Below are 26,965 nucleotides of genomic sequence, written 5' to 3'. Positions count from 1 at the left end.
ACTTAACTGTTAAGAGTCTGAAGACCTGTGTGATGTGCTATGGTAGTTTGAATTTATATAAATATAAAAGTGAGTGGATTGTGGCTAGCTAACTAATGTTGGAAACCTCCCGGCAGGAAAACATCTAGCTATATCATTCTAATCATACGTGAAATAAGAAGAAAGAAAGAAAGTTCTCATTGGTTATTAGAGAAACTCTTGTACTGCAGTGATAGAATATGACACAGCATGAAGCATGACTTTGACCCGGCTTAAACTTGTCCAAAAAAATAATACACTCCATCATAACGCCGTTCACATTGCGCCATAATGAGAAAGAGAGAAAAAAAAAAAAAAAAAAAAAAAAAAAACTGCTTACTATATGAATTAGTTCTTGCAAGGAGAGCCCACATGGGAGAGGAGGCCTTCACGAGATCCTTGCCTGCCAATCCGCCGGTCTTCCTATGCCCTGGGCAGAAGAGAAGGTACACTTGGCTTTTCCCCCTTAGCATACCACGCACAGGAGCTCTTCTTCCAGAATGAACTTCCCCTCCTTGTATTTCTCGCTATTCTCGTACGCCTTGTCATACTTCCACCCTACCGTTTCTCTGCATTGTCTGCACATGATGTCCCGGACAACGTGCCGCCCGGTGGTCATGCTACGCTCCACGGCTTCGGACTGGGTGATATTGACGACGTTGTTAAATAGGTACGCTTTGCCATGTTGGCCCCGGAAATTCTGTTGGAAAACACCACTGGATTAGCATGGAGGAGAAAAAAAAAAAAAGAGGGAGGAGGGGCAATCCAAAGCCATCTCATACCCGGCTGATGATGTCGTCATAATCCGCAAGGTGCGTTTTACACTGCTTGCATCCGAAAATTTTGTTGGAGGTCAGGTAGACGTTGTAGGCGAGACCCATCCTGTCTTATCTTTTGCTGCCAGCCCTTCCCAAGAACCACCACTAAGAGGGAAACTCTTCGGGTTTCCTGGCAAGGTAGGTGAGCTCCACGAGGGCTTAGCGAATATATACGGGATGATATTGTTCAGTATCTGGTAGACCGCAGAGGGAAAAGAACGCCCGATGAACGGTACGTTTTCTCTCTGGTGAGGTTCCCGCCCTGCTGTGGAATGGAATCCAAGCAAGTTACAAGCCGGGAGAGGGAGGGGGAGGAGAAGATAGGTTGAAAGCGGAAACTAAGCTGCGAGAACTCTCCCGGTCGGGTTCGCTTTCGAAGATTGGATGACAGCCTTGTAGAAGAATCAAGGGGGCGAAAATCTCCAGAAAGAATTATCCCCCGAGTTATTTGAGGACTGGGAAAGCTTGGTCCTGGGGTTGGGTTTAATAAAAGGAGGAGGCTGAGGATCAAAGTCACCTTGGGTTTTTGCGGTACCGGCAGGATACGGACTGGTTGGTCACGCCAGGTTCCAGGTTAACGAACTAGAATATCCCACAAAAGAAGCGAAAGGCAGGCGTGGTCGGGTGATCAAGAATGGCCAAGAAGATGTGACCTGTTGTTGTTGTTGTTGTTGTTGTTGTTGTTGTTGTTGTTGGGTGGTGGTGAGGGAGAAGTGAGTACGGAGTAGGCATCATCATCATCATCATCATCATCATCAACCATCGGGCAGCCGCTCCTCGGAATCCAATCACATCCCCCGCTCCCAGGTACTTTGTTCCTTGAACCTTCGCATCTTCCTCGAGTGCATGGGAAATGAGAGAAAATTTCGTCTTTAGAGAGAGAGATTCTCAAGGCGGTTCCCATCTTTGATGAGCATTCCGAACAAGCGATACATAAGCCATTGTCCTATGAATTATCGTCATGCGGTTACTTTGAAGCAGCCGCGTGACTCCATAGTCATGATCACAGGTTGGCCCATAGAAGATATATAATATTATATTCGCTTATAGATTCTAGGGGGTTGGATATACAGAACGTCGTGGTATACTATTGTACAAGTATCTGTCATTTTATCGTCGTTATACCCAGAGGGTCTCCCGTACATGTACCTGTATATTGGATCGCCGCTGCTCTCTTGGGTTGTGAGTTAGACCTCACAAAACTTGAAGAGTGCAGTGGGGGTAGAGGGAGAATTCCAGTCATGTCATGTTTTGAACCATATGTTCCTCCCCTGGTTATCGCTGGTTGAGTAAGATCATGTTAGTTTCCCAGAATTGTCGGCAATCAGTGTGACCCCAGTGGTCGGTCCACCACTCCCCAAAGCTGTCCTCTACATTATCGTCAATCTTGGAGAGTCTCTCGTCCCTTTTCAACCCGCAAAGGGCGCATGCGTGGGGTGCTTTCAAGGCTCCTTGTTCAGGCATAGCTCGAGCGTTCTCCTGAATAACCTGGACCGGGCGCTTTCCGGCTGCCTGAAGGATGGAATTGAAAAAAGCTGAGCGATCACGCCACATATTAATCACATCGACAGACTCCTGCTGTTCCTTGATATCCTCGTTTTTATTCACCGTGCTTAGCTTCATGCCTCCGGCTTTTCCGGATCGTGCTGGCCCAATTCTCATGCTCTGGCTCAGAATGGCATCTCTCTTCCATCGCAAGGGACGGCCTGCAACAACTCTGGCGGCAGCTTTTAAGGTGTATAGAATAGAAAGAGCCACGGCTTCCACTTGCTCCTCTTTCTGGGGGGGGTTCTTCGCTTCAGCACCTTCTTTTCGAAGTTGCTCAAACAGCCGAGGAAACAGCTCGAGTAAGATGGATGGCGGAGGAATGTTTGTAGGACGGACATGAGCTGCAGATGTACTTGGAGCCGGTTGGCTCTGCAATGTCCGTACCTCTCTTTTTTCAGGGGCAAATGGGGATTGTACCGCAACTCTTCCATTGTTGGAAACTTTCTGGGCATTCGAATTCTTCGAGGCATCTGCATCGGCTGGTTCTATGGGAGGCCCATCAGTGAAATCCGCCCACTCCTCGAAAGACTCGTCTTCAATGGGTATTTTTGCTCTCTTAAGCGTTAAGCTACTGCTCAAAGTGTTTGGGATACCATCGACTGGTTTGCCTGGGCGGTTGCTGTTCTTTGGATTTGGCTCCTCTTTAATTGATAGTGAGTCGAGCGAGTCCATCAAATGGAGACCCCCGTATACAGTGGTAGATTTCGAGCTGCTGGAAGGCTTAGGTGTCGGCTGGGCCAAAATATCCGTCTTCTGAGCAGCCTTCCCTAAAGGAGCTTCGCCGGTTGGTAACTCCGCAGTCTCGAATTCGCCCCAATCACTTTCATCATCTGAAAACCTCTCCAAGGTGGCATCAAAAAGGACATCATTATTGCTATTATCGGTCTGCGCTTTCTGAAAGTCCCCAAAATCCCACAAGTCCTCGCTGGGAATTTTCGAGAGAGATGTATCTTCCAAGGTGTCTAGATCAGGGACCAGTGAGCTTGTATGAGAATTGACGGCTCCTTGGCGAGAAGATCCTGCAGCCTGATTATGGGATGCACCATTCCCAAACTCCGCAAGCAAGTCCGCTGACATTGGGATCTAGATCGCACAAGCATACGGTTGCGAGAGAAGACTGTCCGCAAATGAGGATGCCGGGAGACGACAGAATCCTTTTAACCGGATAGCGATGGATAAGTAAGCCCACAGTATCGAACACCCGCTGAAAAAAATGGTAGCCTTGGGTCTAGAGGCCGGGTTGGGTGGAGAGATGCGTAGAAAGTGACAGGAATGAGAAAAGGCTCTTCTTGTTGGTGGGGAGAATGGGCCAAACTTCTCAAAGTCCCGAGCATCGATCGGGCCCCGACAGCTCTTTATCGCCCATCCACACACACCCCTCCCTCGCCTTATCATCTCAGCTACCATTCATTACCTGCAGAAACTGATCGCAGAGCACCACCAAATATTCCACATGGAGAAATGAGGGGCATTGAAGACACCAGGTCTCGTTTATTCTTCTGATCTCTTCATCTTTCTATTGTCTATCGCGGTTCGAAACTAACGGTCTCCTTACTTAGACAGAGATGGAAGACCCTGTTTCACGAGAGTCACACGTCATCGGACCTTCGAAAAGCGATTCGGTCGGAACAAGGCGATAGCATATGCAATGATGGATTGAGATCGATATGTTGGAAGGCATGCGCTCGTGGTTATCTGCACCCGTGTTCCCATGCTTACCTGAGTGTAGGCATTTCTGCTCTTCGAGGACCTTGATCGTGCAGAATGGTCGAATAAAATTTCCGAGTCGCGCAGCGCCTATGTCGCACTCCAAGACCACTTCCTGAAATATATCGAGCATCCAGATGATCTGCAGTCAACCCTTGATCCGCTTGCTGACGATGAAGAGGTGCAGCTCCATCCTAGTTCGTGTTTGTGGTGGCTCTGGCTGACTGGAGCTCCCAAAAGTCCCCTTGGCAACATCTGCGAAATGACGAGCAGATGCGAGCAGACATATCCCAGGATGTCGATAGGTGTCTACAAGAGAATTTCTTCTTCCGCGAGCCGGCAACAAAGGCGAAAATGATCAATACGTTGTTCATCTATTCGAAACTCAATCCCGACCTCGGTTATCGTCAAGGAATGCATGAATTACTAGCACCTATCTTGTGGGTTACTGACAGAGATGCCATTGATCCGCAGTCTTTCGAACAGTTTAGATCAACAGGGCAAGAGGACGACTTGATGATCCAACTGTTGAATCCTAACTATATCGAGCATGACTCCTTTACTCTATTCTGCGTGGTAATGCAAAATACTAGGATGTATTATGAGCATAATAGAAGTCGCTCTACAGACGGACAGATGGACGCAATCCCAATTGTTCACCAGTGTGAATATATTCATAATAATCTCCTAGCAGCTACAGATCAGCAACTAGCGGACCATTTACAAGCGATTGATATTTTACCTCAAATCTTCCTAACGTGCGTACAAGATGTTATTGTTATTGATGATTTTTTTTTTTTTTTTTTTTTTTTGGTGAAATGACTAACCTACTAAAAGCCGGTGGATGCGTCTTTTATTTGGACGCGAATTCCCGTTCCAAGATGTGCTCGTGGTTTGGGATCTGCTTTTTGCTGAAGGGCTTCGACCAGAGCTTGTTGACTTTGTATGCGTAGCAATGCTATTGCGCGTTCGCTGGCAGTGTAGATGTCCAAATTTCCAATCTATAAATCTCAAGTACTGACCCCCTCTAGTGTTAAGTGCCGATTCCTCAGGTGCCCTTAGCACGCTTCTCCGATACCCATCACCGGAGCCCCATGCTCCAGTCAGTTTCGTGCAGGATGGGTTGTATTTGGAGCAGAATCCTACGCCCGATAGAGGGGCTTTCATCATCTCCAAATATTCAGGGAAGCCTCCTGATTCCCCAAAGCCAGCCGAGATAGCTAGTGGCAAGCTTCTTTCAGGCAAGAGATTCCAGTTTCGCAACGATCTAAAGGACAGGAGCGACGCAAGCTCCCCTTCAAGATCACCAGCCAGGAACAGCCCTCTGAGCATTGAAGGTTTACTCCAGGATGTGTCAGAGGGTATCCAGCGACGAACAGAGTCCTGGGGGGTAGCCAAGGCTGTGCGTGGGGCTGTTAGTGAAGCGAAGAAGAATATGCAAGCGATCCAGTCGGAGCATAACGCACGTGCCATGAGGTTCGCAGATTCGGCTACGATGCAAACATCCGAGACACTCTTATATCGGGATTCCGAGGTAGTCAATCACTTGAAATCCCAGATCCAACGCCTTGAAGAAAGGAACTTGCAACTCGCGAAGACCCTGGGTCAGGCAGTGAACGATATTCGTTCTCAAGTGGAGAAGAAGGAAGCTCCTGACCCCGAAGCCATCAGAACAGCTCTCATGGAGATCCAAACAGTGCAAACTTCCCTCGAAACCCCCCCTGCCAACGAGAACCCGAAAGCTGCAGAAAGTGACGGACCTAGTCGTTCCTCTACAGACTCCAGTGGGACAAGTCAATCTACATGCAAATCCCCAGTTCAAGTTGAACCCAGAAAATCTACTTTTCCCTTGAGCACTTCAATATCGACACCCATGTCTTTGCGACATGCGGCACGCCCGTCGCTCGTGAATCCTGAATTTTCCTGGATGCTTGGGGACAACCGACATCTTTCCAGTTTTGTGAGCCCAGCTTCTGTACCACCCGAGCAGACTCGGCAGGGCGAAATTCGCACCAAGCAGGGTACCTTGTTCGGGAATGGCGAGGGCGAACCAAAAAAGCCTCACGACGAACCAGACGGGATGGCTTTAAGGAGCCTTGGGGGTGGCTAAGGGTCAAGAATAACGCTGGAGCCGTGTCCTACTTTTTTGTACATGAATTTCTCTGCTGATATACCCGAATTATATTATATATATATAGTTATATTTTTTGGCCCTTTTCTTGTCTGTAACTTGGGAGAGAAGATAAGCTCTCACGGCATCGGCTGCACTCGCAATATTATATAGCAAGAGCCAAGTAACTAACTACGCCACTTCAATGGCTGCTGTAATCAGACAAGGATCTGCGCTATTGATCGTCAATCTGTCCTCTATCACTTAGTAAATTCCCAAAAGCAACTAGCTAGTCCGCATCTACGATGGTTCCGTTTGCCTATCCTATCAGCGCGTCTTGACTGGAACGGGACTTGAATTTGGTTGGTCCGCTAATAAAGTGGCCTACCAAGAAGTGTTCAAGATATATTGGACCATTGTGGAAGGCAAGAGGAGAGAGACATCGACATGAATTTCCGATGGCTGGAGCTGGAAAGGGGGATAATATAGAAAATAGAAGGATTCTACACCGATGACTAGTGAGAACCTCTAGGCCCTTGGTAATCCCTTACGTAGGCTAGGGGTTTAATAGAAGTGAAGAAAAGTAAAGGATGTAGTACTCCGTACTCAGAGTCCTTCCGTAGTAAGTGGGATGAAATCTGCTGAATTGCCACAGGAGGAAGTTTGGGCCCTCAGGTACATAGTATAGTATAGTATAGTATAGTATAGTATAGTATAGTAGGTTGACGTTGAAGTGGGGAGGGTTTGAATTACATCACCACCACCACCACCACCTTTCATCAACTTTTGACCATCAACTTTACTAGATCGAACCACCAGAGAAAGATTGACGTACCCTTTTGTCTAACCTATGAGATCTCGTTCTGTTCGAGCGTGACTCGGGGGACCTTTATACTACTACTACTTCTTCTTCCCTCCTGATTGTTTCTTAGCTTTTTTCTTCTTTCTCCGACCGGGAGATCCGTACCACCATCAATTTCCCATTTTTACCCTTACTATTTGACTTGTTCATTATTTTATAGTCCTCTTTCCCCATATTCTGAATCTGAACCCAAGTGCAAAGGAAGAAGAAGAAAAAAAAAAAAAAGAAACAAAAAAGCAGTTCCCCCATACAATTCCTTCTCCCTTCTCCCGCTACCAAATCTTCATCAGTTCTCCCCCCTTCTTTCCCTCACACCTCCCTTGACTTGATTATTCTCCTCTACTGCGATCGATCGACTGCATCTTCATTTCATCTTCATTCCATTGCTATTCGACTCCTTGTCCACCTTTGGAGTCATCTCATCTTGTTCCCCGCAGCATTGGTACCGGCCCCAGTTTCTTCCAGTTCCCCCTCCCCCCAATAGGCGGTCTTGCCTTTTACTACGGCACCCAGCTTGCAGAAAATTGGCCACGACTTTCCCCCCTCCTAAATAGACGACGATACAAGAGAAATTCTGAATTCTACGATCCCCCGCGTGCTGCGTCCTCCGTCGCGACTGTACGATCACCTGTGACCTCCCGAGGCAGCTGCTCACTTTGGCTTCGGCCAACGACCGGTCCCGCTGACCTCTTCCGTTTCTCTCTTACAGTGCCAGATCGACTGACTCAATTCTTCTTTTCTTCTTTCAACCCTTTTATTATTTTCTGGTCTCCCTTTGCGATATATTTCTGAGCTTTTGTGCCCGCCAAACGTCTGGAATTAAAGGAGGTGAACTTATCCGCTTGATCTCGGTTCAGTGCACACGTCACGTCCCGCCGCCGTCCAGGTACGACCATCGAAAGTCGAAAAGATTTTCCTTTTGCTCACAGCGACGGCTCGAGGTCAATGCTTGATCGTCTCATGTAGCGCCAGTATCGTCGTTTTTAGTCCTCAGATTTTTTTTTTTTTTTTTTTTTGCGTATTACATTCGAGATTGCGCAGTTTGAACCACTTGCTCTCCATCGGTCCTACCGCCCCTGGCCAGTAGGCCGTTGTTCGCCTGGAAAAGGATGGGGTCTGCTACATATAACTCTGATGGTAAGTTTCGCGTTGCTTTCAGGTGGAAGGAAGGGGAAAGGCAAACTTTTTGTGATTTCTGTGCAAGAGGTGGTTGGGTTTGAAGCCGTCCTCAACTATTGCCAAATCGAAATATGCTTTCTGGATTGGACAAGAAAACGAGAGATAAGAAGGAAGGGATGAGAAAATCGTTGCTCCGTTCATCGGTTCTGTATCGGGGTTGCTGCTTCATCCGCGTATTTGATTTGGATTTGCAAATCGGAATAATTCCAGCCACCCCGTTGCATATTCAGGGTTTTTTTTTTTTTTTTTTTTTTTGGATGCGCAGATGGTGAACCCTAGCCACCAAACATTTAATGCTAACAACATCGTGCAAACCAGGCGATCCAAGTCCTCTATCATCCCCGTTGGGACCGCTTTCAGAATCTCCAGAGACCGATTCTTTCTTTGCACGTCCCTCAGGCAACAACAATGATTCGATGGGGTGTTCGGTGGAAAATCTTCCACTTGCGTTCGATCATATTTCAAGGTGGGTGGTGGCTAGTAAACGGAAATATCCCCTTGCTTGCATTTTGCTTGCACTGTTTCTCATAGAGACAATGGAGGCTGAGAAAATTCTTCTCGTCCAGGTCTCCTCTCCTCGAACATGAACATGGACTGGGCCCATCTGGCTTAGATCGTATCCGCCAACAACCACCCTCTCGGGTTTTTACCCTCCCGAATATGTCCACCTCATCCATTGGCACTCTCACACCCCAAAATCTCTCGCCATCGCCAAGATCCCTTTCGTCGTCAAGAGCCAACTCTATGGGCATCCCATCAAGTCAGGATGCCAGCGCCTTGGAAGACCTTCATCGATTCCCCTGTGAATCTTTACACTCTTTTTCATTTGCACAACAATCCGAGGAGTTACTCCACAGCCGCCACAATATCTTGAAGAGGTCCATTGATTTCATGCGCGACCGGTTCGGATGGGCGTCTAGCAGTACTGGGATGCTAAGCCCTCAAGCTCGCATGCGTGGCGATCCGGACACCCAAGGGATGATAGATCTCATGTCCCAATCAAGCATATCGGGGAAAGAGGGTAGGTATAATTATGCGGGCACCGTGCGAGGTCCTATGACTGGGCCCGCAGACATGGGGAATGATAACATCTTCGAGAAGGCCTTTACGGAGCTCCATCTGCCTCTTCCCGAAGTCAAAGAGGTGCCACAGGAGCATGTTTCTGCCGCGGAACATCTTTCACCCTCCCAGCCACTAACTCATGAAATAAGAGGACTAAAGTCTGCTCCAGCATCCAGACGCGTAAGCTTAAAACGTACTTACACGGATGCCAGTTCTGCTGCTCATCAGGGCAAGCTGATGGAATCTTTAGCTCAACCTTACTCGGCCGCGGATCCTTTTTCCTCGCTTAGCTCCTCAACTTTTGGATCCGCGTTTCCGGTGCCGGTTTTACATACCCATAGCAGCAAATGGAACCCGGTCTCACAAGCGGTCTTTAGGACCGAGTCCAAGGCACCCTGGACTATCCTAGCGGCTAACGACCTGTCATGCCTTGTATTTGGTGTTACACAAGCAGAGCTCCGGAAGCTAAGTATTTTAGAGGTTGTACAGACGGATCGACGACAGTGGCTCGAATCTAAACTGCAGGATCCTACAACTTATGCCGCAGCCAAACTCCGTACATCGCCCGATAAACCACGTATGAAACCTGCCAATCCAAGATCCATGGGGATGGGTAATGGCGTCACTGCACAGCTGCTCAGTAAACCGCCTTCTCGGACACGACCTCCAAGGAGAGCTCAGACAGATGATGGCTATGGGTCAAGCACCTATGCCCCAAGGCCGCTAAATCATCAGGCAACGAAATCACGCGGCGTTTTGCTGTGCGGCGATGTAGTCCCGATCCAAAAGCGCAATGGGACAAAGGGTTCCGCTAGTATCTGGGTTATGGAAAAGCGTGGAGGCTTAATCTGGGTTCTTGAAGAGATCCAGGAAGATGTCGCCTACATTAACTGTGACGGGTCGTGGAAGGTGAAGGAGACCCGCGGAGACCCGGACAAAATCTGGGGCCAGGGAATCGTCAAGGTCGGGAAACATCTGACCGAGGTGCTTCCTTATATTCCGCAGGACTGCCTTGAAAGCTCTGTCGAGAAAGGCTTCGGCAAGATTGCTGAGCTAAAGTACTTTGCTGCACGTACCTCAAGCGCAATCTGCACGCCTACCACGGTTACTAGGGATGAGAGTTCTGGCTGTCTTCGCATATCCAGTTTTCCTCACGTCGCCGGCGTTATGGTTTTGTCGTCATCATCATTGAAGATCATCAGCTCAAATTCGGTGTTCGCATCTGCGCTGTTTGGTTATGAAAGACCGGAAGGCCTAAATATTACCGACTTAATACCTGGATTTGACGACTACCTTTATGTCATCTCTGAGGACGAGAATATTCCTCTGGTTGATGGTGTCGTTATTCCTGAGTTGAGTTTCCGAAGAGCAAGAACCCTATCTATGCTGCGGGATGGGAAGGCCAACGTTGCGTCAGTGTTTTTGGAGCCTGCAGGTCTCACGGCCAAACATCGTGATGGATCTACCATCGCAGTGGATGTTCAGCTGCGGGTGGTCAAAAGCGGCACGATCTTTCCAAAGCAACGCAAAGAGAAAGTCGGGAGCGAAAACGAGACCGACGATACCTCCGAAGGTGCCGTGACGGTGACGGAGCTTGTTTATGCGCTCTGGGTTACATATTCACGGAACATTCATTCCGCGGGACCACCAGCAAACTTCCACCCCCACGATTCGATTCCATCTCAAGCAGCGAGCCCTGATCTTACAACAGCCCTTCCTCCACAAGGCCCTCCAGGTGCAAACACCGAAGAGATAGCCGTAGAAAGCAAAATACCTGCTTCTACTTTGAGCCAGCAGCTCAGTGAAGCCGCATCAGAACCACTAACTGACAAACCTGTTCAACTAATGGCTGAAGTGAACCCACCTAATGCGATGGACACCCCCCAAAAACGGACGATCGCTGATTATGTGATACTTGAGGAAATGGGGCAGGGAGCGTATGGCGAGGTGAAGCTTGCGCGCCTGAAGAAAACCCCGGCTAAGAAGGTTGTTTTAAAATATGTGACGAAGAAGAGAATTTTGGTGGATACCTGGACCCGCGACCGTCGCCTAGGGACCGTTCCACTGGAGATTCATGTTCTTGACTACCTCCGGAGAGATGGTCTCAAACACCCAAATATTGTGGAGATGGAAGGGTTCTTTGAAGATGATGTCAACTACTATATCGAAATGCTCCCGCACGGACTTCCGGGAATGGATCTCTTCGATTACATCGAGCTGAAAGCGAATATGGATGAACAAGAATGCCGAAACATTTTCCGCCAAGTTGTTAGCGCTATCCACCATCTGCACACCAAGGCATTGGTTGTCCACCGAGATATCAAAGACGAGAATGTGATTTTGGATGGTGAAGGCAGAATCAAGCTGATCGATTTTGGAAGCGCCGCTTACATCAAGAATGGGCCGTTTGATGTGTTTGTGGGAACAATCGGTAAGTCGGCTCCAATAATGTATGCTGAGGTTTCTCTGACATTTTGATAGATTATGCCGCACCGGAAGTTCTCCAAGGCAAATCCTACCGGGGCAAAGAGCAAGATATCTGGGCCCTTGGTATTCTCTTATACACCATTGTTTATAAGGAAAATCCGTTTTACAACGTCGACGAGATTCTGGATCACCCTCTCCGCGTCCCCTTTCTACCATTTTCGGAGGATTGCATCGACCTGATCCGTAGAATGCTTGATCGCGACGTGGATAACCGCCTGACGATTAGCGAAGTGATGGAGCACCCCTGGATGACTGACGAATAAGCTCCTTGCTGCAACGGCTAGCTCATAACACTATTTTGGATGAGAGGAGAAGGAGGAGGATCGATCCAGTTGTGGACGAAAATCTTATATACCAACAATGACATGTCCAGCCGCCTACTACGGATTCTTTTTTTTTATCTATTTGTTTTTTTTTTTTTGTTTTTTCTTTTTTTTTTGTTTCGCCATATTTATCTCGGCGCAATTTCGCTTATGACTAGAATTATAACACGACACAATTTGCGATGGCCTTACGACACGACACGACCTCCGGCGGGGGGGGGGGGGACATGGTTATGAAGAATGTAAGAGTACGAAGAAGGGATTCCCTGGAGATTTCAGTGAAGAACGTGGTAAAGCGAGGAATATTGCTATTTTTTTTTTTTCTTGTCTTTCTTTTTTTCTGGACGCATTTAAACCCAAAAGACTATCTGTATAGAGGTCAGGAAATAGCGAGATACCCCGTCATCGTGTACGAGCTTCATTTTATGTACTTGGCTAGAGAGATTTCAATTTGGATTGAATTTGGAAGGACAATACTCTAATGAAGAGAATGGATTCTTTTGTCGGAGTGCGGGGGGAAGTCAGTATAGGATTAGGCAGACAAAATAATGTGCCAATAACTATCCACCTGTAAACAGTCCGAGTATATACAATCAGGCACGGCTCTAATTGTTTAGTGATTGACCTGTCAGGGACCATGGAAGATGCCACTGTATGAATTTCCAATATTTTAATTGAATAGTTGTACCTTTATTCCTTGGGTACGCAGTGGGCCAGTATCTTTTGACCGTCTTATCTTGATCTCTTGCATCGCCTGACCAAGTTCTCTTCTCTTCTCTTTCTCTTTCTCTTCCTCTTCCTCTTCCTCTTCCTCTTCCTCTTCCTCTTCCTCTTCCTCTTCCTCTTCCTCTTCCTCCTTCTCAACCTTCTCGACTTCTTCTCTTTACTTTCTTACGGCAAAAATTCCCTTCTTTATCTTGCGTTGACTTCATACGTTCTGGATGATGCTCCGCTGACGTCCTGCCTCGATTCGTTCGGCCCATGGTACAATTGTTACACTTCTTAACCGAGAAAAACCACTACACCACCTGCCTTTCTCTTGCATTCTCTTCTTCTTCTTCTTCTTTGTCCGTTTCTTTCTTTCACCTTATCTATCCGTCCTGCGGGGGCTTTCTTTTCTTCTCATTTCTTTGGATTGCTCTTTTCCCCCTACTCCTCCCGCATTATCCTTTCCCATTTGCACTGCACGTTCAGAGTAGTTGCTCTTATTTGTCTCACCACTTGATCGTATGTCCTTGGACGTCCTGGACGATGATCCTCTAAATCGATATACGAGCGGGATACCGCGCTTGTCGCTGTTCAGATAACTTCCTCACTTAGGTGTTGTAAATCACCAGTTTCGTGTTTTTGCCTTTTAATCCTATTCTCAGCACAATTCGGGGCCGAAAGAATCATTTCTGCTCGGAGTCCTGACCCTCTCTCTCCTTCTCCACCATGGCTACCATAAATCCCGATGATCCCGGCCCGTCTCCCGGGACCGTCTCACCCGTGAGCCCGGCCTCATCGACCGGGCAGATTCCGCTGGAGCACCCTCCAAAGGCCAAAGGACGCCGGAAGCTGCTGCAGAGTCTCCAACGCATTTCATCAAGTCCAAGTCTAACCCGACGTGGGCGAGCGGCGTCTACCGGCTATAGAAACGGAAAGGCTTCGCTGTCCTGCGTCTCACTCTCCCAATCCCCATACACCCCGTGTCTCGGGAATGGCAGCTCGTCCCAACTCCATGGTGGACTGGGAATCCGCCCTGAAACCCCGGGTGCAGTGGGATACGATGCAGACAACCAGGATGGAAACGCTCGGATTCGCCTAGTCGGGTCTGATTCTCCCAGTGGTGCCCATGCGAGGAAGATTGCATTGCCAACTGACCTGAGACCCGGCTCCCGTGGTATACCACTCGCAAGCGGTGCGCTGGACAGCACGTTTGTAAAAGAAGCCCCGAAGCCAAGGGGGGTTGACTTTTGGGGAAGCATGCCTAGCGAGCTTAGAATGCTCATCTTCAGTTTCCTTACCCCCAAGGAAATCATCCGTTGCTCGGGTGTCTCTAAATCGTGGAACAAAATGTGCTATGACGGACAACTATGGTCTAAGGTTGATACCACAGAGTACTACCGCGATATTCCCAGCGATTCTCTCATGAAAATTCTCACGGCGGGCGGCCCGTTTGTTCGAGATCTTAACCTTCGCGGTTGTATCCAACTGCGCGACAAATGGCAGAAAGAAGGGGAAAGGATAACAGCCCTATGTAGGAATGTGGTCAACTTCTCACTGGAAGGAAGCCGCATTGACAAGACTGCGATTCATTGCTTTCTTTTGCGCAACCAACGGCTGGAGTACATCAATGTATCCGGTTTGGCTAGTGTGACGAACTCGGCTATGAAGATCATTGCAAGGTCGTGTCATCAACTCCGCATCCTCAATGTTTCTTGGTGTACTAGCGTTGATACCTCCGGATTGAGAAAAGTGGTGAAGGCTTGTCCTAAATTAACGGATCTTCGCGCGAGTGAAATCCAAGGATTCGACGATGAGGATTTTGCTCGGGAGCTTTTCAATCGGAATACTTTGGAACGGCTGATTATCAGCCGGACTGACATTACTGATCAGAGCTTGAAAACGCTCATGCATGGTCTCAATCCGGAATTCGACTTACTCGAGGACCGTCCAATTGTCCCTCCTCGGCGGCTGAAGCACCTCGACATCCACCAATGCTCCGACCTGACAGATTCAGGCGTCATGAGTTTGGCCCACAACGTCCCGTACTTGGAAGGGCTGCAGCTGTCGCAGTGTACCGAGCTATCTGACAATTGCATCGTGGCTGTCCTCGAGACAACCCCTCGCCTAACTCACCTGGAGCTCGAGGATATGGAAAGACTTACCAACAAGACTCTCATCGAACTTGCCAAGTCCCCTTGTGCGCCATTCCTCGAGCACCTCAACATCAGTTATTGTGAAGCTCTAGGTGACATCGGAATGCTCCAAGTGATGAAGAACTGCCCGTCTCTCCGGTCAGTGGAGATGGATAATACGCGGATATCCGACCTCACCTTAATGGAAGCCAGCCTCCGCATTCGCAAACGAGGATATGGCCAAACTCCTCCTCGGGTTGGCCTGCGCCTCGTGATTTTTGACTGCGCCAATGTTACCTGGGCTGGAGTCCGAGAGGTCCTCTCCAGTAACGCCTACGTTCCGCGCGTACGCAAGTCTTTCCAAGCAGTCTCCGTTGTATCTCAGACAATCACTTCAGGTTTAGAGTCTAGCTCTACCCCTATGATCACCTCCTCGATTACACCTCCGCCGCAGCCCACCTTGTACCCCAACGATATCATCCAGCTCAAGTGCTTTTACGGCTGGCAAATGACTGTTGATGAACATACGAGGCGAGTCCTACGAGGCGGCCTTGCGGCTGCAAATCGTCTGGATCGAAAGTGGGCAGATTACATGATAGCAACTGAGGAAGCTGGAGTTGCTGGAGCTGGTGCCAGAAGGCGCCGTCGTCGTGCGCGAGAAGCCGAGAGGATTTACAACGAAGATGACGAGGACGAGGAGTCTTACGGGATTGGGGGTATCGTACTTGGCGGCCGACGGAGGCGAGCACAAAGTGGAGGCAGCTGTGTAATTATGTGAAGCATAATTGCCTGGATGCCATCTGTTACCTCTTGTTTGGAACTTACGAGGGGCCACAACATGAAACTCTGGTTCAAATTCAGCAAGGTTCTGGAAACCTTTGTCAGTGTTTACACACATGTTCCCCCTTTGCCATCGAGCAAGAGGCAGGGCAAGAGAAAACAGCCCAGTGCTGGTCATGCTGGAAGGCTGAATGAATGGCGTGCTTCGAGTTAAGCGTGCTAGAAGATATGCAAAGACGAATTCGCAGGAGTTTCGAATTCAATGGGAAGACACCGTTACGTGTGCTGGAAATTCTTCCCTTCCCTGACGCACGATTGATTTACTTGGTTTCATTTTGCTTGATTTCGTTCCAAGGTACAGCTTGGAGTTGGCATGATTTGATCCCAACAACCCGGCATACCATGGTGAAGTTGGTGTTCTATTGTTGACTTTTCACATCTCCTATGTTGTTTCATTGACAGTTCCCCAACTCAACTCTGGTTTCAGTCTTTCTTTCCTATGTGAGCTACTACATAACGAATTAGAAGTCCAATTGACTGAATCAATATCAATGATGGGGTATCCGCTGTAACCTTCTTAGACAAACAGCTCGGCAGAACAAAGAATAAACGACATGGAACTCCGGTAAATGCTTGCAGGCAACCAAACGGTGACTATATATCAAAGAAACCCCCATCACTTTCATCCCCATTGTCCACCTCCTGAGTAGTAGGTTGCTTATGAGTATTCCCTCTCCTAACGTCGGTCTTGTCTGACTTGACACTCGACTTTTCACTTCTTTCCTTACTCTTTCCGGCACTTTCCGCACTCGGTCTCGCCTTGTCACCGCTACGCTTCTTCGATTGCGATGCCGCTGCATTTTCGTTCGCACCTAGCTTCCCATCGCGCAACAGATCAAGCGTTCCATCCTCCATGCACTTCTCGACAGTACGCCACATAGCCTTCTTCCCCGCCGCACTCTCCTCGGTCAACTGAGTTTCACCACCATCCGAGTCTACCTCCCCTTCTTTTGTCTCATCCTTCTCGTTCTTCACCGCGTAGAGAGAAATATACTTCTCATGAAGCGGGTAGTACATCGTATAATTCAGGTTCACGCGCGCCACGTGCAATTTCGAGTCCAACGCCGCCAGCTTCTTCTCCTTTGCCTTTGCGTCTAGATCCGAGGACTTCGCCAGGGTTTCTTTTTGCTTTGTGAGACGGGATACCTCCTTCGACGCTGTTTTGCGATCTATCCCCGCGATCCTTGGTCAGTTGCGTCCGAGATATACAAAGCAAAGTACAGCAAGCAGTGCAGGAGAATAGCGTTGGAGATAACGTACCCAAAAACCTCACAAAATGATACTTCTTAATCACCTTCGACCTATCGCGTCTCCGGGTTTCGTCCGCAAGATCCTTCTCGTACCCGGCGAGAGCGCGCTCCTGCACGATCCGCGCATCGGCGGGGAGATCCGCCCGCTTCAGAAGACGCTTGACATCGCGGATCCGTCTCTTCAGCTCGTTCACGGAGGGATATTTGTTGTTGGGGGTTTCGCGGGCGGCGGCCTGCAGATGGATTCTCTTTCTTGACGGGGCGCGAGCGTCGTCGGAGATGTCGTGGGCTTTGCGCTTGGGTGGGTTGAATTCTCTGGGCATCTTGAATCTGGATGTAGATTTCGGATCTGGTATAGAGCGGGTTGGAGAGGGGTTCAGTGATAGAATAACTGCGTACAATAAAAGCAAGCCCCATCAAATAATTTTCTATGCGGGAAGGGGGAAAAAAAAAAAGGGCGGATAATAAGTCGGGCCGAGCAGAAATCGCGGAGGCTTGCGATAACCCAATCAGGACGCGGCCGACTCTGGTGACGTTCCTGAGCTCTCGAGTGCAACCTCACTGCTCCGTACCTGGGCAACTATTGTCGCATTCTTGACAGGTTGGTTCCTGATGGACTGAATCTTGTGCGCAAACTCAGACTCTTTACTATCTTCATTGAGAACACCCGTTGGATCATCGCTACCATGCGCGTCTATATTTAAACCTGCCTCCATCCCTCCCCCCGCCACACATCACAGCAGAATCATGGGATGGACTCGCCCGCTGATGCATCAGATGAAAGTGCTTCCCCATAAGTACATCGAGAATCGACTCGTCAAAAGCCCGCCGCATCACCGGTGGAACACGGGCCATTAAGTAGACCAACAAGAACACAGAATCACAGGCCAAAATGGAGAAAGCCATCCGATGGTCCCCGTCCTCCACCACAGCGGAGCAACGCTTCCTCTCCGTTGATGTGACAGGGAAGACCTTTCGCCTGTGCAGAGTTACCGCATTCAATAGCAATACCGACACCAATACCAACACCAACAAAACCAACAGCCAACCCTTGGAATATGAAGTCCTCTCAACACACACCAAAGTCCCCGCATTCCGGGCCTTCGACTGGTCCTCCGTCGACGAGTCTCTCGTCGCTGTCGGGCAGTCATCCGGCGACGCCACGATCCTGCGCATGAAGGGTGACACCCAGGAGTCGTTTTCGTTCCCCGTGCGCCACCAGCGGTATTGTAATGCGATTGCGTTTAGTACGCATGGCTTGCTGGCAGCGGGGCTGGACCGTGTACGCAACGACTTCTGTTTAAATATCTGGGATGTGAACCAGCGGTTGGCGATGAGGGGGGCGAAAGGGTTTGTTGAGCCATTGAGGAAGTTGGCCAGCTCCGAGCCGATTACGAGCGTGAAGTTCTTTAAAGATCAACCTGACACGCTGGTGACGGGAGTGAAGGGGCAGTTTGTGAGGATTTATGATTTGAGAGGTATGTTGTTTTCTTTCCCCTAGTTTGTGTAAGGTGGGGCTTAACGAGGGTTTAGAGGGACCCGGAAACCCATCGCTGCAATTTCCTACTCGATGCGTGCATAATCTAGCCATTGATTGGCTTGATGAGAACTACATCGCATCCGCCTTCACTTCTACCGACCCAACCGTCTGTATTTGGGATCGACGCGTAGGGGCCCGGTTGTCGGCGGCGGTGGCTCCGAATGCTCTTGAGACTGGTCAGATGGATCCAGCTCTCGAGTTCAAGAACGTCATTTCCCCCAAGGCGTCAATTTGGAGTCTTCGATTCTCCAGGACCAAGCGCGGTTGTTTAGGCGTCATCTCGAACACTGGTCACCTGAAGACATATAATATTGTCAAAGACTATCTCGTTGAGGAATTTCGCTCGCCCATTGACCAGACCTTGGGCCAAAACTCGATCAGCAACTACCCCGAGCAGATATACACCAAATCCGTTCGCGATGTCTCTAGCCCCTTTGACCATCCTTCCCGGGGTTACAAGGAGTCGGAGCGAGTTGTCTCGTTTGACTTCCTGAACATGAGCGTCTCCAACGAGCCCAGCGTCTTGACCCTATCTGCAGATGAGCGGGTCAATATCGTCACAATCAAGCCTCCCGCGCCTCCTGTACGGCTGTCTTCCCAGGGCTCTTTGATATGCGGCAGTCCCGATGAGTACTCTGATTTCAAGATGATTGGACCGGTATTGGGCGAGGGTTCAAAAGTCGCGACAGCCGTGAAAGACCTTCGGGACCGAGCTCTTGCCAGACAAAGCGAACATGATGCTTCGGATGGGACTAGGCGGACGAAGGATAAAAATGCCGAACATTTGTCCAGCCGGGAGGTTAGAGAGCGTGCCCTTTCTATCGGAACGTTAGGCAGCCCTCTTACGGCCGAGGAGGCCTTGACGCTCTTAACTGTGAATAGGCTCCGATGCAAGGAGGGATATCTCTTTGACGGGGCTCGGAATAAGAAGATTTTAGCTGATGATCCGCCGCTCCAAGATTTCTGGAATTGGGTTGAGCGTGAGTCTCTTTCCTCCCCCGGGAAAGCTTTTTCTAACAGGAGATAGGGGCACGATCTGATTCTGCGAATGAATCGATGGTAATGAACAGTTTGGATCTGAACTACCTGGGTGTATTCGAAGTCTGGACAGGAGACTTGGGTAAGACCCTCGCCTCGCTTAATTTGAAGAAGAATCTAACTCACCTTTATAGGCGCGAGTTTCGAGGCACGTTGCCTTGGTTCGAATCCCAACCATTGCCCGGATATCAATGATACTATCGTAGATTTAGTCCAGGAACAGCTTGATCTTCCTCCAATCAAGGGTTGCGAGACGCATTTCTCAGAGCACCGTCGCCTTGGTCTACGGATTTGCGGTGCAGCCCAATCCCATCGGGAACTGGAAGAGGTTGTGAAAACTTTATCATCTGATAGCCAACATACCAAAGCCGCTGCCCTGGCTATTTTCCAGGATGAACCTAAACTAGCGTACCTCGCTTTACGAAGTCACAAGCCCACGCAAGCCCATAAACTTCTCGCAATGGCCATTGCTGGAGCTGCAAAAGGCGAAACGGATTCTGATTGGGAAGAGACTTGTGCAGAGATCGCCAAAGAGCTCACGGACCCGTACGCGCGGGCTATCATCGCGCTTGTTAGCAAGGGTGACTGGTACTCTGTCATCCAGGAAACTACCCTCCCTCTCAAATACCGCGTTGAAGTTGCCCTGCGCTGGCTGCCGGACGACGACCTCACCACATACCTCACCGACATCACCAAAGAAGCCATTCAACAAGGCGACATCGAAGGCATTGTCCTCACCGGGTTGGGCCACTCCGCAATGGACCTCTTCCAGTCCTACATCAACAAATTCAACGATTTCCAAACGCCAGTTCTGGCCATGAGCCACACCGTTCCCCGATTCATCGATACCCCACCTAACAAACCCCGCTTTGAGGCCTGGCGAGAAACCTACCGCTGGCAAATCAACTCCTGGAAACTCCAACTCGAGCGAGCCCGGTTCGACGTCGGGTCTCGCAAATTCGCTGTCACCTGGGACGGGCGAAGGTTGATTGAGCCCCCTCGACAACAGGTCAGTTTAACGTGCAACTACTGCACCCGACCACTTACCCAGCACGACGCCTCCTCGCAGCTTCCCCCGTCGGCGACCGGGGAAGTCACCCATACCACCGCGGGTAACCCGCTCGGCACGGCCGCACTGTCGGGGATGATCTGCCCTCGCTGCGGACGCCATATGCCACGGTGTGGGGTGTGTACGCTGTGGCTGGGGTCTCCGGACCCCATGTCCAAGGCGTGTGTGGCTGCGGACGCCGCGGCAGAGTCACGCAAGATCTCCGAGGCGGAGCTTATGCGGAGGTTTATCGTTTTCTGTATTAACTGCAACCATGGTTTCCACGCGCATCATGCACGAGAGTGGTTTGCAAAGCACAATGTTTGTCCGGTTGCGGAATGTAGTTGTCTTTGCGATCGTTAGATTCCTTTTTTTTTTTTTTTTTTTTTTTTTTTTTTTTTTTTTACGTATAATCACACCATTTAAATAATCGGTTACATAGTTATAGTACCTATAGGTATCAGAGTATGAAGTTAGGTAGGTATGGGACTCGCACTCGGGGAACCAACGCGATGATGTCAAAAAAACGAATGACCTTTTCGCGGCCCAAGTCAATTAATTATCTGACTCGAGATCGCAACACAACGAACTCAGCCACTTGAATCATTTCATCTCTGAGTCAACTCAACCAAGGGCCAAATCCCGAGAGAACGCGTTATTTATTGCTGTGACCTTCCTTGCGTTGTTACCAGAACTCTACCTCGCAAATTCCCCGCATTCTATTCTTCACAATGGGAAAAACACCCCACCACCAAAAAGGTGAAGGAAGAGGAGGAGGAGGCCCTGCAAATCGTGCAGTGGCTGTTTCCAAGGCTCTGAGTTTTCTTCTGCGCCATGCTGCAGAGCGCGAGGGATTGAAGATGGATCGGCACGGGTATGCGAATGTGGCGGATGTGGTGCGTTTCCCCCCTCCCTTACCCTTACTTACCCTTCTAGCAACTATTTTTTTTTCTTCTACAGTATAGTGAAATGAAATGAAAGCTAACGTAGAATCATACCCCTCCAGCTCGCATGGCGAAAACTCAAGTCTTTAAAAGTCACCTTCCCCGAGATTATCGCCGCCGTGGAAACCTCGGACAAGAAGCGATTCGCATTGCGTTACCTCCCTGCTACGCCGCAACCGCCTACGCCTACGCCTACGCCCGCTACAACGGAGCCGGCCTCTTCTGCCGAGACCGACGCGGACGAAGCTGAAGATACTAGGAACGCAAACACAACCGCGACCGCCCTGGCGGCGTCGACATCGGACCAGGACGCCGCGCACTACTTGATCCGCGCCACGCAGGGCCACAGTATAAAATCGGTTGCTGCGGAGTCGCTCCTGGAGCGGCTCTCGTTGGAGAAACCGGGTTCGTTGCCGGAGACTGTCGTGCACGGGACTTACCATTCCGTGTGGCCGCAGATATTGGCGTCGGGGGGGGTGAAGTGCATGGGGCGGAACCATGCGCATTTCGCCACGGGGCCGTCTGTGGAGTCTGTTTTGGATGCTTTGAGTACTGCTACTTGGGCGAAGAAAGGAGAAGAAGCAGAAGAAGCAGGGCAACCGGTGATATCGGGAATGCGACACGATGCGCAGGTATTGGTTTATATTGATTTACGGAAGGCGCTGCAGGCCGGGTGTCCGTTTTGGAAGAGTGAAAACGGGGTCATTCTGAGTGAGGGGATGAGTCCTGCTGGTAAGGCAGACGAGCCGGGGGCCAAGGTGATTCCAGTCGATTGCTTTGATGTTGTAATTGAGAGACAGAAGGGACTGGGGAAGATCTGGGAGAGGGGACAGACAATCCAGACATTGCCGGCGGAGTGGACACGGCGGGGGAATCCGAAGGGAAGGAGGTAAGATAGTTAGATAGATAGACTTGGGATATAATACCATAAAGTCTTGTATAAGATGAAAATATCCAATCCCATCCTAACTAACTATCCCTATGAAAAACTACTGACTCAAGCGGATGCAATACCGTTTCCCCCCTGGAGCGATCCGACTTCCGACAAATGTCGGATCGTGACATCTCACTCACGCCCTGCGTCTTACTTCCGACACTCGCCTCGAAATTGTCCACTGGTGCGCTTCGTCGTACGATTCCACTCCGCTTCCGACTGCAGAACCGCAATTGCGGGGTCTCTTCCCAGAATGAGGAGCGTCTGGGGGGGGGGGGGAGGGGGGAAAAGATGGGAATCCATGATGCCGTATCTCCGGAATGCCTTCTTCTGTCTGGTTTGATTGGCGAGCGAGCACACCTATATAAAGATGGTTCGCCTGACTTTTCTTTGCTCTGGCTATATACTGACTTCTCTTCATACATCAATCCTCTTTGGTCTAAAGTTTGAACGGAGAAAATGGCTTCCCACCGTTTCGACCCCAATTTCACCGACAATGTCATCAACGCCATGGGTCCCAAGACGAACCCACGGTTCCGTCAGCTCATGACCGGTCTGATCAAACATGTCCACGACTTTGCGCGCGAGAACGAACTCACCGTGGAGGAGTGGATGGCTGCGGTGCAGTTCATGAACTGGGCGGGCCAGATGAGCGACAACAAGCGCAACGAGGGCCAGCTCGTATGCGACGTAATCGGGCTTGAATCGTACCTTTCCCTCTCTCTCTCCCCCCTAATAAAATCTATTAAAAAACGAAAACAAAAAAAAAACACTAATACCAATAATATCAAAGCCTCGTCGATGAAATCACCTTCACACTCGCCGAAGAGGCCCAAGATATCCCCACCGCAACAGCTATCCTAGGCCCCTTCTTCCGCGCCGACACCCCCTTCCGCGAGAACGGCACCAACATCGTGCGCACCCCCGCCAAGGGCGGCGTGATGGCATTCATGCACGGCCGCGTGGTGGACTTTGTGACCAAGAAGCCTCTAGTCGGCGCCACCGTCGAAGTATGGCAAGCCTCCACCAACGGGCTTTACGAGCAACAAGACCCCGAACAGGAAGAGTTCAACCTGCGCGGGAAGTTCAAGACCGACAACGATGGTCGCTACTCGCTTTACTGTCTGCGGCCAACTCCTTACCCGGTCCCGGACGATGGACCGGCAGGCAAGCTACTTCATTTAATGGATAGACATCCATTTAGACCCGCGCATATTCATATTATTGTATGATATATATATATATCCCCCACTTGTCCCCCACCTCGTCATCTCCATCCTTTCCTTTCCTTTCCTTTCTCTCTCTCTCTCTCTTTTCAAACCATAATAATACTAATGAATCAATGATCACGGCTAGGCCCTATGTAACGGCTACAAAGCCCTAACCACTCAAATCTTCGATCGCAATGATCCCTATCTAACCAATGACTCTGTGTTCGCTGTCAAGGATTCACTCGTTGTGGACTTTGTCCCTCGGAAGGATGACCCTCAAGCTGGACTTGAGCTGAACTACGACGTGAAGCTGGTTCCTAGTGACGAAGCATAATAATAATTCGAAATGAAAAATGAATACGTGGTCGGATTCCCCTGTTGTTGTTAAGCATTTGTAAAATGGATGTACATAGTTAACTATTTTGATACCGCTTTTTAAGCCAGGCATGTTTCAACTCTCTCTTTTTTGATTTCACAAAATTAAATCCGAATCTACGGGAGTAATGGAATGTGCGGAATAAATAATGTACTACTACTCCGTACTGGTCTTTCTATATTAAATCAATCAATCAATCAATCAATTCATTTTTAGATTGAATAAACCCGACCCAAAAATTTACTTGTAAAATCTAGTTATAAAAAAACCGTGTCCACAAAAGTCTCAATAGTCTTCCCAACGCGTTCCGGCGCCTCAATACAGTGCCAATGTCCCACTTGCGCTAAAATGTCCATCTTCTTATTCGCACTCGAGACCTGGTTATAGATATACTGGCATCCCTCCAGAGACGCAGATTTATCCTCCTCGCCGGCAATCAGCAAGAATGGAACTTGAATAGCGGAGTACTCGATCTGAGGAGCATTCGCAATAGCCCGGCACAGAGCCGCATAGCCCGCCGGGTTCTGGCCAATCAGGAGTTCACGGATGAAGGAATGCGCAAGGGAGGACGTCTGCGATCCCGTGGCTTGGTAAGGGATGGTGTTTGCCATTGGTTCCATTCCGGCTATGACAGTTAGCAAGGTGTGTATTGTTTTCGGATGGAGAATTCATAGAGCAATGCGTTACCCTCTGTCACAATGTCGCTTCGCTTTTGCATGACCGTTGTCAAGGTCTCGGAGGGGTGCGTTGGCCCGATCGCAACCACGCCCTTGACGCGATCTGCATATTGAGCACCTAGAAGGGTCACTACTAACCCACCCATTGAGTGACCGACTACAATCGCCTGAGAGACCTTCAGCGCATCCAGTACTCCGATCACATCGGCGGCGATCGAGGCAATGGAGATAGGTTGGCCGGTGTATGTGGAGCGCGCAGATCCGTATGTATCCACTGTAATACAACGATGCTTGGTCTTCAGGTAAGGGAGAACAGGGAAGTAGTAATTCTGAGAGGAACCCAGGCCATGGATGAAAATGAAGGTGAGGCCTTTGGCAGGGGCTCCATCGGGGTGGGAATCCGTATAATGCAATTGGTGGTCATTAACCGGGACGAAAGGCATCCTGATTGTCCTTTTTTTTTTTCTTCTTTTTTTTTTTTTTGAAAAAAAAAAAAAAGGTCTGTAGACAGTATATCCCAGAATATCAAGAATTGTAGGTAGGTAGATGCGGGACAGATGTGAGGGACAGTTTGTTGGAGGTAGGCAACCTCCTCCTCCCCCAGGCCAAACGGACGCTAGAAGACGGATATGACCCCGACGTCACGGAGGTTCAGTTGAATTGAAGCTCCAGCACGGGCTTGGTTTATTCCGCTCGTAGCCGACGCATCAAATAGACGGTAGACCCCAGTTTCTTTTGTCCTGGGGTGGAACATGCTTCGATCGTGAATTTCCAACTGTTCCACCAGCGGCTATGTTCTTAAGAATCCGTCGGATGGTGGAACGGGGAACCAAATTGACCGTTCAGCATATCACCGCCTGAGCCGAAGAGAGGGGCAACCGTGATCCGAAGAACTGTGCCTACTCCCGTCGGATCGGATAAGCTCATCCAAATATAGTTACTCTACAATCACCACCGGTGTGTCAAGTAGGTAATAATGTGAACCGAAGGAGGAAAAAAAGGTAAGATGGTTCGCGTATGATCACCCTCAATCCAGCTGGGCCAATTCCTGCTCGAAACTCGCCCCAGGGTCAAATTCGTGTCCAAATTCTTCCAAAAAGGCCGCCGTGTCATCTTGGAAGGAGTCGCTTGCAAACAAGCCAGGCGGAGCTGGAGCGTATAAGGCCTTGTCCTCTATGTCCTGCACAGTTACAATAGTCTCTGCCGCTTTGATAATATCCTCGTCGTAAAAGATGGAGCAGTCGGAGAACTCTTCGTCTTCGTCGCCGCATGTTTCTCCACCACACATTTCCCCCTCATTACCAATGGTAGATTCATCCTCATCAGCAAGAGCAACCAATTCATGGTTATCCAGCTCCGAGTGCTGGCTACCATCAATATCGGTGGCAACCTCGGTGCTTTCCGTCTCCGAGCCCGCAGACCCTGTGTCCTGTTGGCTCTCATCCCCCTTTCCAGAAACAGACGGCGCCGGAGCCTTCTTAATGAAATTGAAAAGTAAGGGCTGGCTTGCTGGCACATTTGACGCATTAGGATCCGGAAGTCCCAACCGCTGCCGTTCCTCTCGGGCCTTTGCTTCCTTCTCCGCGCGCTTCTTCTTATCTGCAACCCGACGTTTCTCTTTCTCGCGGAGCTTCTGCGCTCGGCGCTCCCGCTCCTCCTCTCGTTCTATCCGTGCGATCTGGGACGCACTGAACTGGAATCGTTTGTTGCTGCGTTGGTATCGGCGACGGACGGTGCGGGACTTCTCGAGGATGATGCGCCGTCGGTCATCGGGCATTGTTACGCGGGGATAAACCGGTAGGTTTTCGTGTCGGGTGGGTGTTTAGGGAGGATAGACATGAGGTTGATGGATTTAGTAATAATAATCAATTTCAAGAAATAAAAATGAAGAGAGTATAATACAACAAAACCAGGGTCCTGTCTGGTGGTTGCCCAGAGACCTTGTCTTGGTGTAAATAAAACAGAACCCAAATAGGAAGAAAGCTCCTTCTGCCTGAGGTTTCGCGCGGTCGTACGTTTCCCCGACAAGATTCCTTTATACACACGCCTACTCTCTCTCTCTCTCTCTCTCTCTCTCTTCCGCTCTCTCCTCGCAAGAAAAGCTGTATGGCTGTTAAATCAAATCTTCATCTTCTATAAACAAAGTCATCTAA

General features: G+C 49.5%; 12 protein-coding genes across 12 annotated transcripts; 7 read left to right on the top strand and 5 right to left on the bottom strand.

The window, feature by feature from the left end:
* Nucleotides 1-230: 230 nt before the first annotated feature.
* On the bottom strand, nt 231-1,366 carry P175DRAFT_063595 (putative Yippee zinc-binding protein Moh1). Its single transcript, XM_040901065.1, has 3 exons — nt 1,354-1,366; nt 801-983; nt 231-718 (listed from the first exon to the last, which is right to left on the bottom strand). The coding sequence occupies exons 2-3, from the start codon at nt 897-899 to the stop codon at nt 485-487; spliced, it is 333 nt and encodes a 110-aa protein (XP_040756503.1). The 5' UTR covers nt 900-983; nt 1,354-1,366; the 3' UTR covers nt 231-484.
* Nucleotides 1,367-2,111: 745 nt separating this feature from the next.
* Nucleotides 2,112-3,461, bottom strand: P175DRAFT_0429688 (uncharacterized protein; the record flags this gene model as incomplete). The annotated part of the gene is made up of 2 exons (XM_040893382.1): nt 2,112-3,093; nt 3,178-3,461. 2 exons carry the CDS (start codon nt 3,459-3,461, stop codon nt 2,112-2,114), a joined length of 1,266 nt encoding a protein of 421 aa, XP_040756502.1.
* Nucleotides 3,462-3,845: 384 nt separating this feature from the next.
* P175DRAFT_0506625 (GTPase-activating protein GYP6) lies at nt 3,846-6,201 on the top strand (the record flags this gene model as incomplete). The annotated part of the gene is made up of 6 exons (XM_040898212.1): nt 3,846-3,868; nt 3,944-4,061; nt 4,114-4,272; nt 4,332-4,849; nt 4,929-5,071; nt 5,123-6,201. The coding sequence occupies 6 exons, from the start codon at nt 3,846-3,848 to the stop codon at nt 6,199-6,201; spliced, it is 2,040 nt and encodes a 679-aa protein (XP_040756501.1).
* Nucleotides 6,202-8,902: 2,701 nt separating this feature from the next.
* On the top strand, nt 8,903-12,054 carry P175DRAFT_0490173 (serine/threonine-protein kinase; the record flags this gene model as incomplete). The annotated part of the gene is made up of 2 exons (XM_040895780.1): nt 8,903-11,735; nt 11,786-12,054. The coding sequence occupies 2 exons, from the start codon at nt 8,903-8,905 to the stop codon at nt 12,052-12,054; spliced, it is 3,102 nt and encodes a 1,033-aa protein (XP_040756500.1).
* Nucleotides 12,055-13,548: 1,494 nt separating this feature from the next.
* Nucleotides 13,549-15,732, top strand: P175DRAFT_0425602 (F-box domain protein; the record flags this gene model as incomplete). The annotated part of the gene is made up of 1 exon (XM_040893125.1): nt 13,549-15,732. One exon carries the CDS (start codon nt 13,549-13,551, stop codon nt 15,730-15,732), a length of 2,184 nt encoding a protein of 727 aa, XP_040756499.1.
* A 98-nt stretch (nt 15,733-15,830) lies between these two features.
* P175DRAFT_063403 (uncharacterized protein) lies at nt 15,831-16,275 on the top strand. The gene has a single exon (XM_040901064.1). It carries the CDS (start codon nt 15,930-15,932, stop codon nt 16,161-16,163), a length of 234 nt encoding a protein of 77 aa, XP_040756498.1. The 5' UTR covers nt 15,831-15,929; the 3' UTR covers nt 16,164-16,275.
* On the bottom strand, nt 16,276-17,436 carry P175DRAFT_063402 (Efg1 domain-containing protein). Its single transcript, XM_040901063.1, has 2 exons — nt 17,055-17,436; nt 16,276-16,963 (listed from the first exon to the last, which is right to left on the bottom strand). Exons 1-2 carry the CDS (start codon nt 17,365-17,367, stop codon nt 16,389-16,391), a joined length of 888 nt encoding a protein of 295 aa, XP_040756497.1. The 5' UTR covers nt 17,368-17,436; the 3' UTR covers nt 16,276-16,388.
* Nucleotides 17,437-17,601: 165 nt separating this feature from the next.
* P175DRAFT_0554355 (uncharacterized protein) lies at nt 17,602-21,052 on the top strand. The gene is made up of 4 exons (XM_040900553.1): nt 17,602-18,522; nt 18,578-19,564; nt 19,612-19,704; nt 19,757-21,052. Exons 1-4 carry the CDS (start codon nt 17,937-17,939, stop codon nt 21,031-21,033), a joined length of 2,943 nt encoding a protein of 980 aa, XP_040756496.1. The 5' UTR covers nt 17,602-17,936; the 3' UTR covers nt 21,034-21,052.
* On the top strand, nt 21,039-22,804 carry P175DRAFT_0471984 (tRNA 2'-phosphotransferase). The gene is made up of 2 exons (XM_040895113.1): nt 21,039-21,566; nt 21,677-22,804. The coding sequence occupies exons 1-2, from the start codon at nt 21,402-21,404 to the stop codon at nt 22,505-22,507; spliced, it is 996 nt and encodes a 331-aa protein (XP_040756495.1). The 5' UTR covers nt 21,039-21,401; the 3' UTR covers nt 22,508-22,804.
* Nucleotides 22,805-22,858: 54 nt separating this feature from the next.
* On the top strand, nt 22,859-24,294 carry P175DRAFT_0498204 (intradiol ring-cleavage dioxygenase). Its single transcript, XM_040896451.1, has 3 exons — nt 22,859-23,255; nt 23,342-23,774; nt 23,905-24,294. Exons 1-3 carry the CDS (start codon nt 23,008-23,010, stop codon nt 24,091-24,093), a joined length of 870 nt encoding a protein of 289 aa, XP_040756494.1. The 5' UTR covers nt 22,859-23,007; the 3' UTR covers nt 24,094-24,294.
* Nucleotides 24,295-24,349: 55 nt separating this feature from the next.
* Nucleotides 24,350-25,310, bottom strand: P175DRAFT_0520913 (alpha/beta fold hydrolase). The gene is made up of 2 exons (XM_040899170.1): nt 24,823-25,310; nt 24,350-24,760 (listed from the first exon to the last, which is right to left on the bottom strand). The coding sequence occupies exons 1-2, from the start codon at nt 25,253-25,255 to the stop codon at nt 24,393-24,395; spliced, it is 801 nt and encodes a 266-aa protein (XP_040756493.1). The 5' UTR covers nt 25,256-25,310; the 3' UTR covers nt 24,350-24,392.
* Nucleotides 25,311-25,547: 237 nt separating this feature from the next.
* On the bottom strand, nt 25,548-26,778 carry P175DRAFT_063241 (uncharacterized protein). Its single transcript, XM_040901062.1, has one exon. It carries the CDS (start codon nt 26,587-26,589, stop codon nt 25,840-25,842), a length of 750 nt encoding a protein of 249 aa, XP_040756492.1. The 5' UTR covers nt 26,590-26,778; the 3' UTR covers nt 25,548-25,839.
* Between the last annotated feature and the right edge of the window lie 187 nt (nt 26,779-26,965).

Source organism: Aspergillus ochraceoroseus (genome assembly GCF_002846915.1).
Source record: "Aspergillus ochraceoroseus IBT 24754 chromosome Unknown P175scaffold_1, whole genome shotgun sequence".
Lineage (NCBI taxonomy): Eukaryota > Fungi > Ascomycota > Eurotiomycetes > Eurotiales > Aspergillaceae > Aspergillus > Aspergillus ochraceoroseus.
Note: the sequence above shows the minus strand (reverse complement) of the source record. Positions and strands in the feature narration are given on the sequence as shown.

Bases quoted from the DNA above. Each gene is read 5' to 3' on its own strand.
- P175DRAFT_063595 (XM_040901065.1), bottom strand. From the start codon at position 899: ATGGGTCTCGCCTACAACGTCTACCTGACCTCCAACAAAATTTTCGGA. The intron at 719-800 runs GTATGAGATGGC...GTTTTCCAACAG, and splicing joins ATGACGACATCATCAGCCGG to AATTTCCGGGGCCAACATGG.
- P175DRAFT_063403 (XM_040901064.1), top strand. From the start codon at position 15,930: ATGGCGTGCTTCGAGTTAAGCGTGCTAGAAGATATGCAAAGACGAATT.
- P175DRAFT_063402 (XM_040901063.1), bottom strand. From the start codon at position 17,367: ATGCCCAGAGAATTCAACCCACCCAAGCGCAAAGCCCACGACATCTCC. The intron at 16,964-17,054 runs GTACGTTATCTC...TCGCGGGGATAG, and splicing joins TCATTTTGTGAGGTTTTTGG to ATCGCAAAACAGCGTCGAAG.
- P175DRAFT_0554355 (XM_040900553.1), top strand. From the start codon at position 17,937: ATGGAGAAAGCCATCCGATGGTCCCCGTCCTCCACCACAGCGGAGCAA. The intron at 18,523-18,577 runs GTATGTTGTTTT...ACGAGGGTTTAG, and splicing joins GAGGATTTATGATTTGAGAG to AGGGACCCGGAAACCCATCG. The intron at 19,705-19,756 runs GTAAGACCCTCG...TCACCTTTATAG, and splicing joins AGTCTGGACAGGAGACTTGG to GCGCGAGTTTCGAGGCACGT.
- P175DRAFT_0471984 (XM_040895113.1), top strand. From the start codon at position 21,402: ATGGGAAAAACACCCCACCACCAAAAAGGTGAAGGAAGAGGAGGAGGA. The intron at 21,567-21,676 runs GTGCGTTTCCCC...ATACCCCTCCAG, and splicing joins ATGCGAATGTGGCGGATGTG to CTCGCATGGCGAAAACTCAA.
- P175DRAFT_0498204 (XM_040896451.1), top strand. From the start codon at position 23,008: ATGGCTTCCCACCGTTTCGACCCCAATTTCACCGACAATGTCATCAAC. The intron at 23,256-23,341 runs GTACCTTTCCCT...ATAATATCAAAG, and splicing joins GACGTAATCGGGCTTGAATC to CCTCGTCGATGAAATCACCT. The intron at 23,775-23,904 runs GTATGATATATA...GATCACGGCTAG, and splicing joins CCGCGCATATTCATATTATT to GCCCTATGTAACGGCTACAA.
- P175DRAFT_0520913 (XM_040899170.1), bottom strand. From the start codon at position 25,255: ATGCCTTTCGTCCCGGTTAATGACCACCAATTGCATTATACGGATTCC. The intron at 24,761-24,822 runs GTAACGCATTGC...TAACTGTCATAG, and splicing joins AAGCGACATTGTGACAGAGG to CCGGAATGGAACCAATGGCA.
- P175DRAFT_063241 (XM_040901062.1), bottom strand. From the start codon at position 26,589: ATGCCCGATGACCGACGGCGCATCATCCTCGAGAAGTCCCGCACCGTC.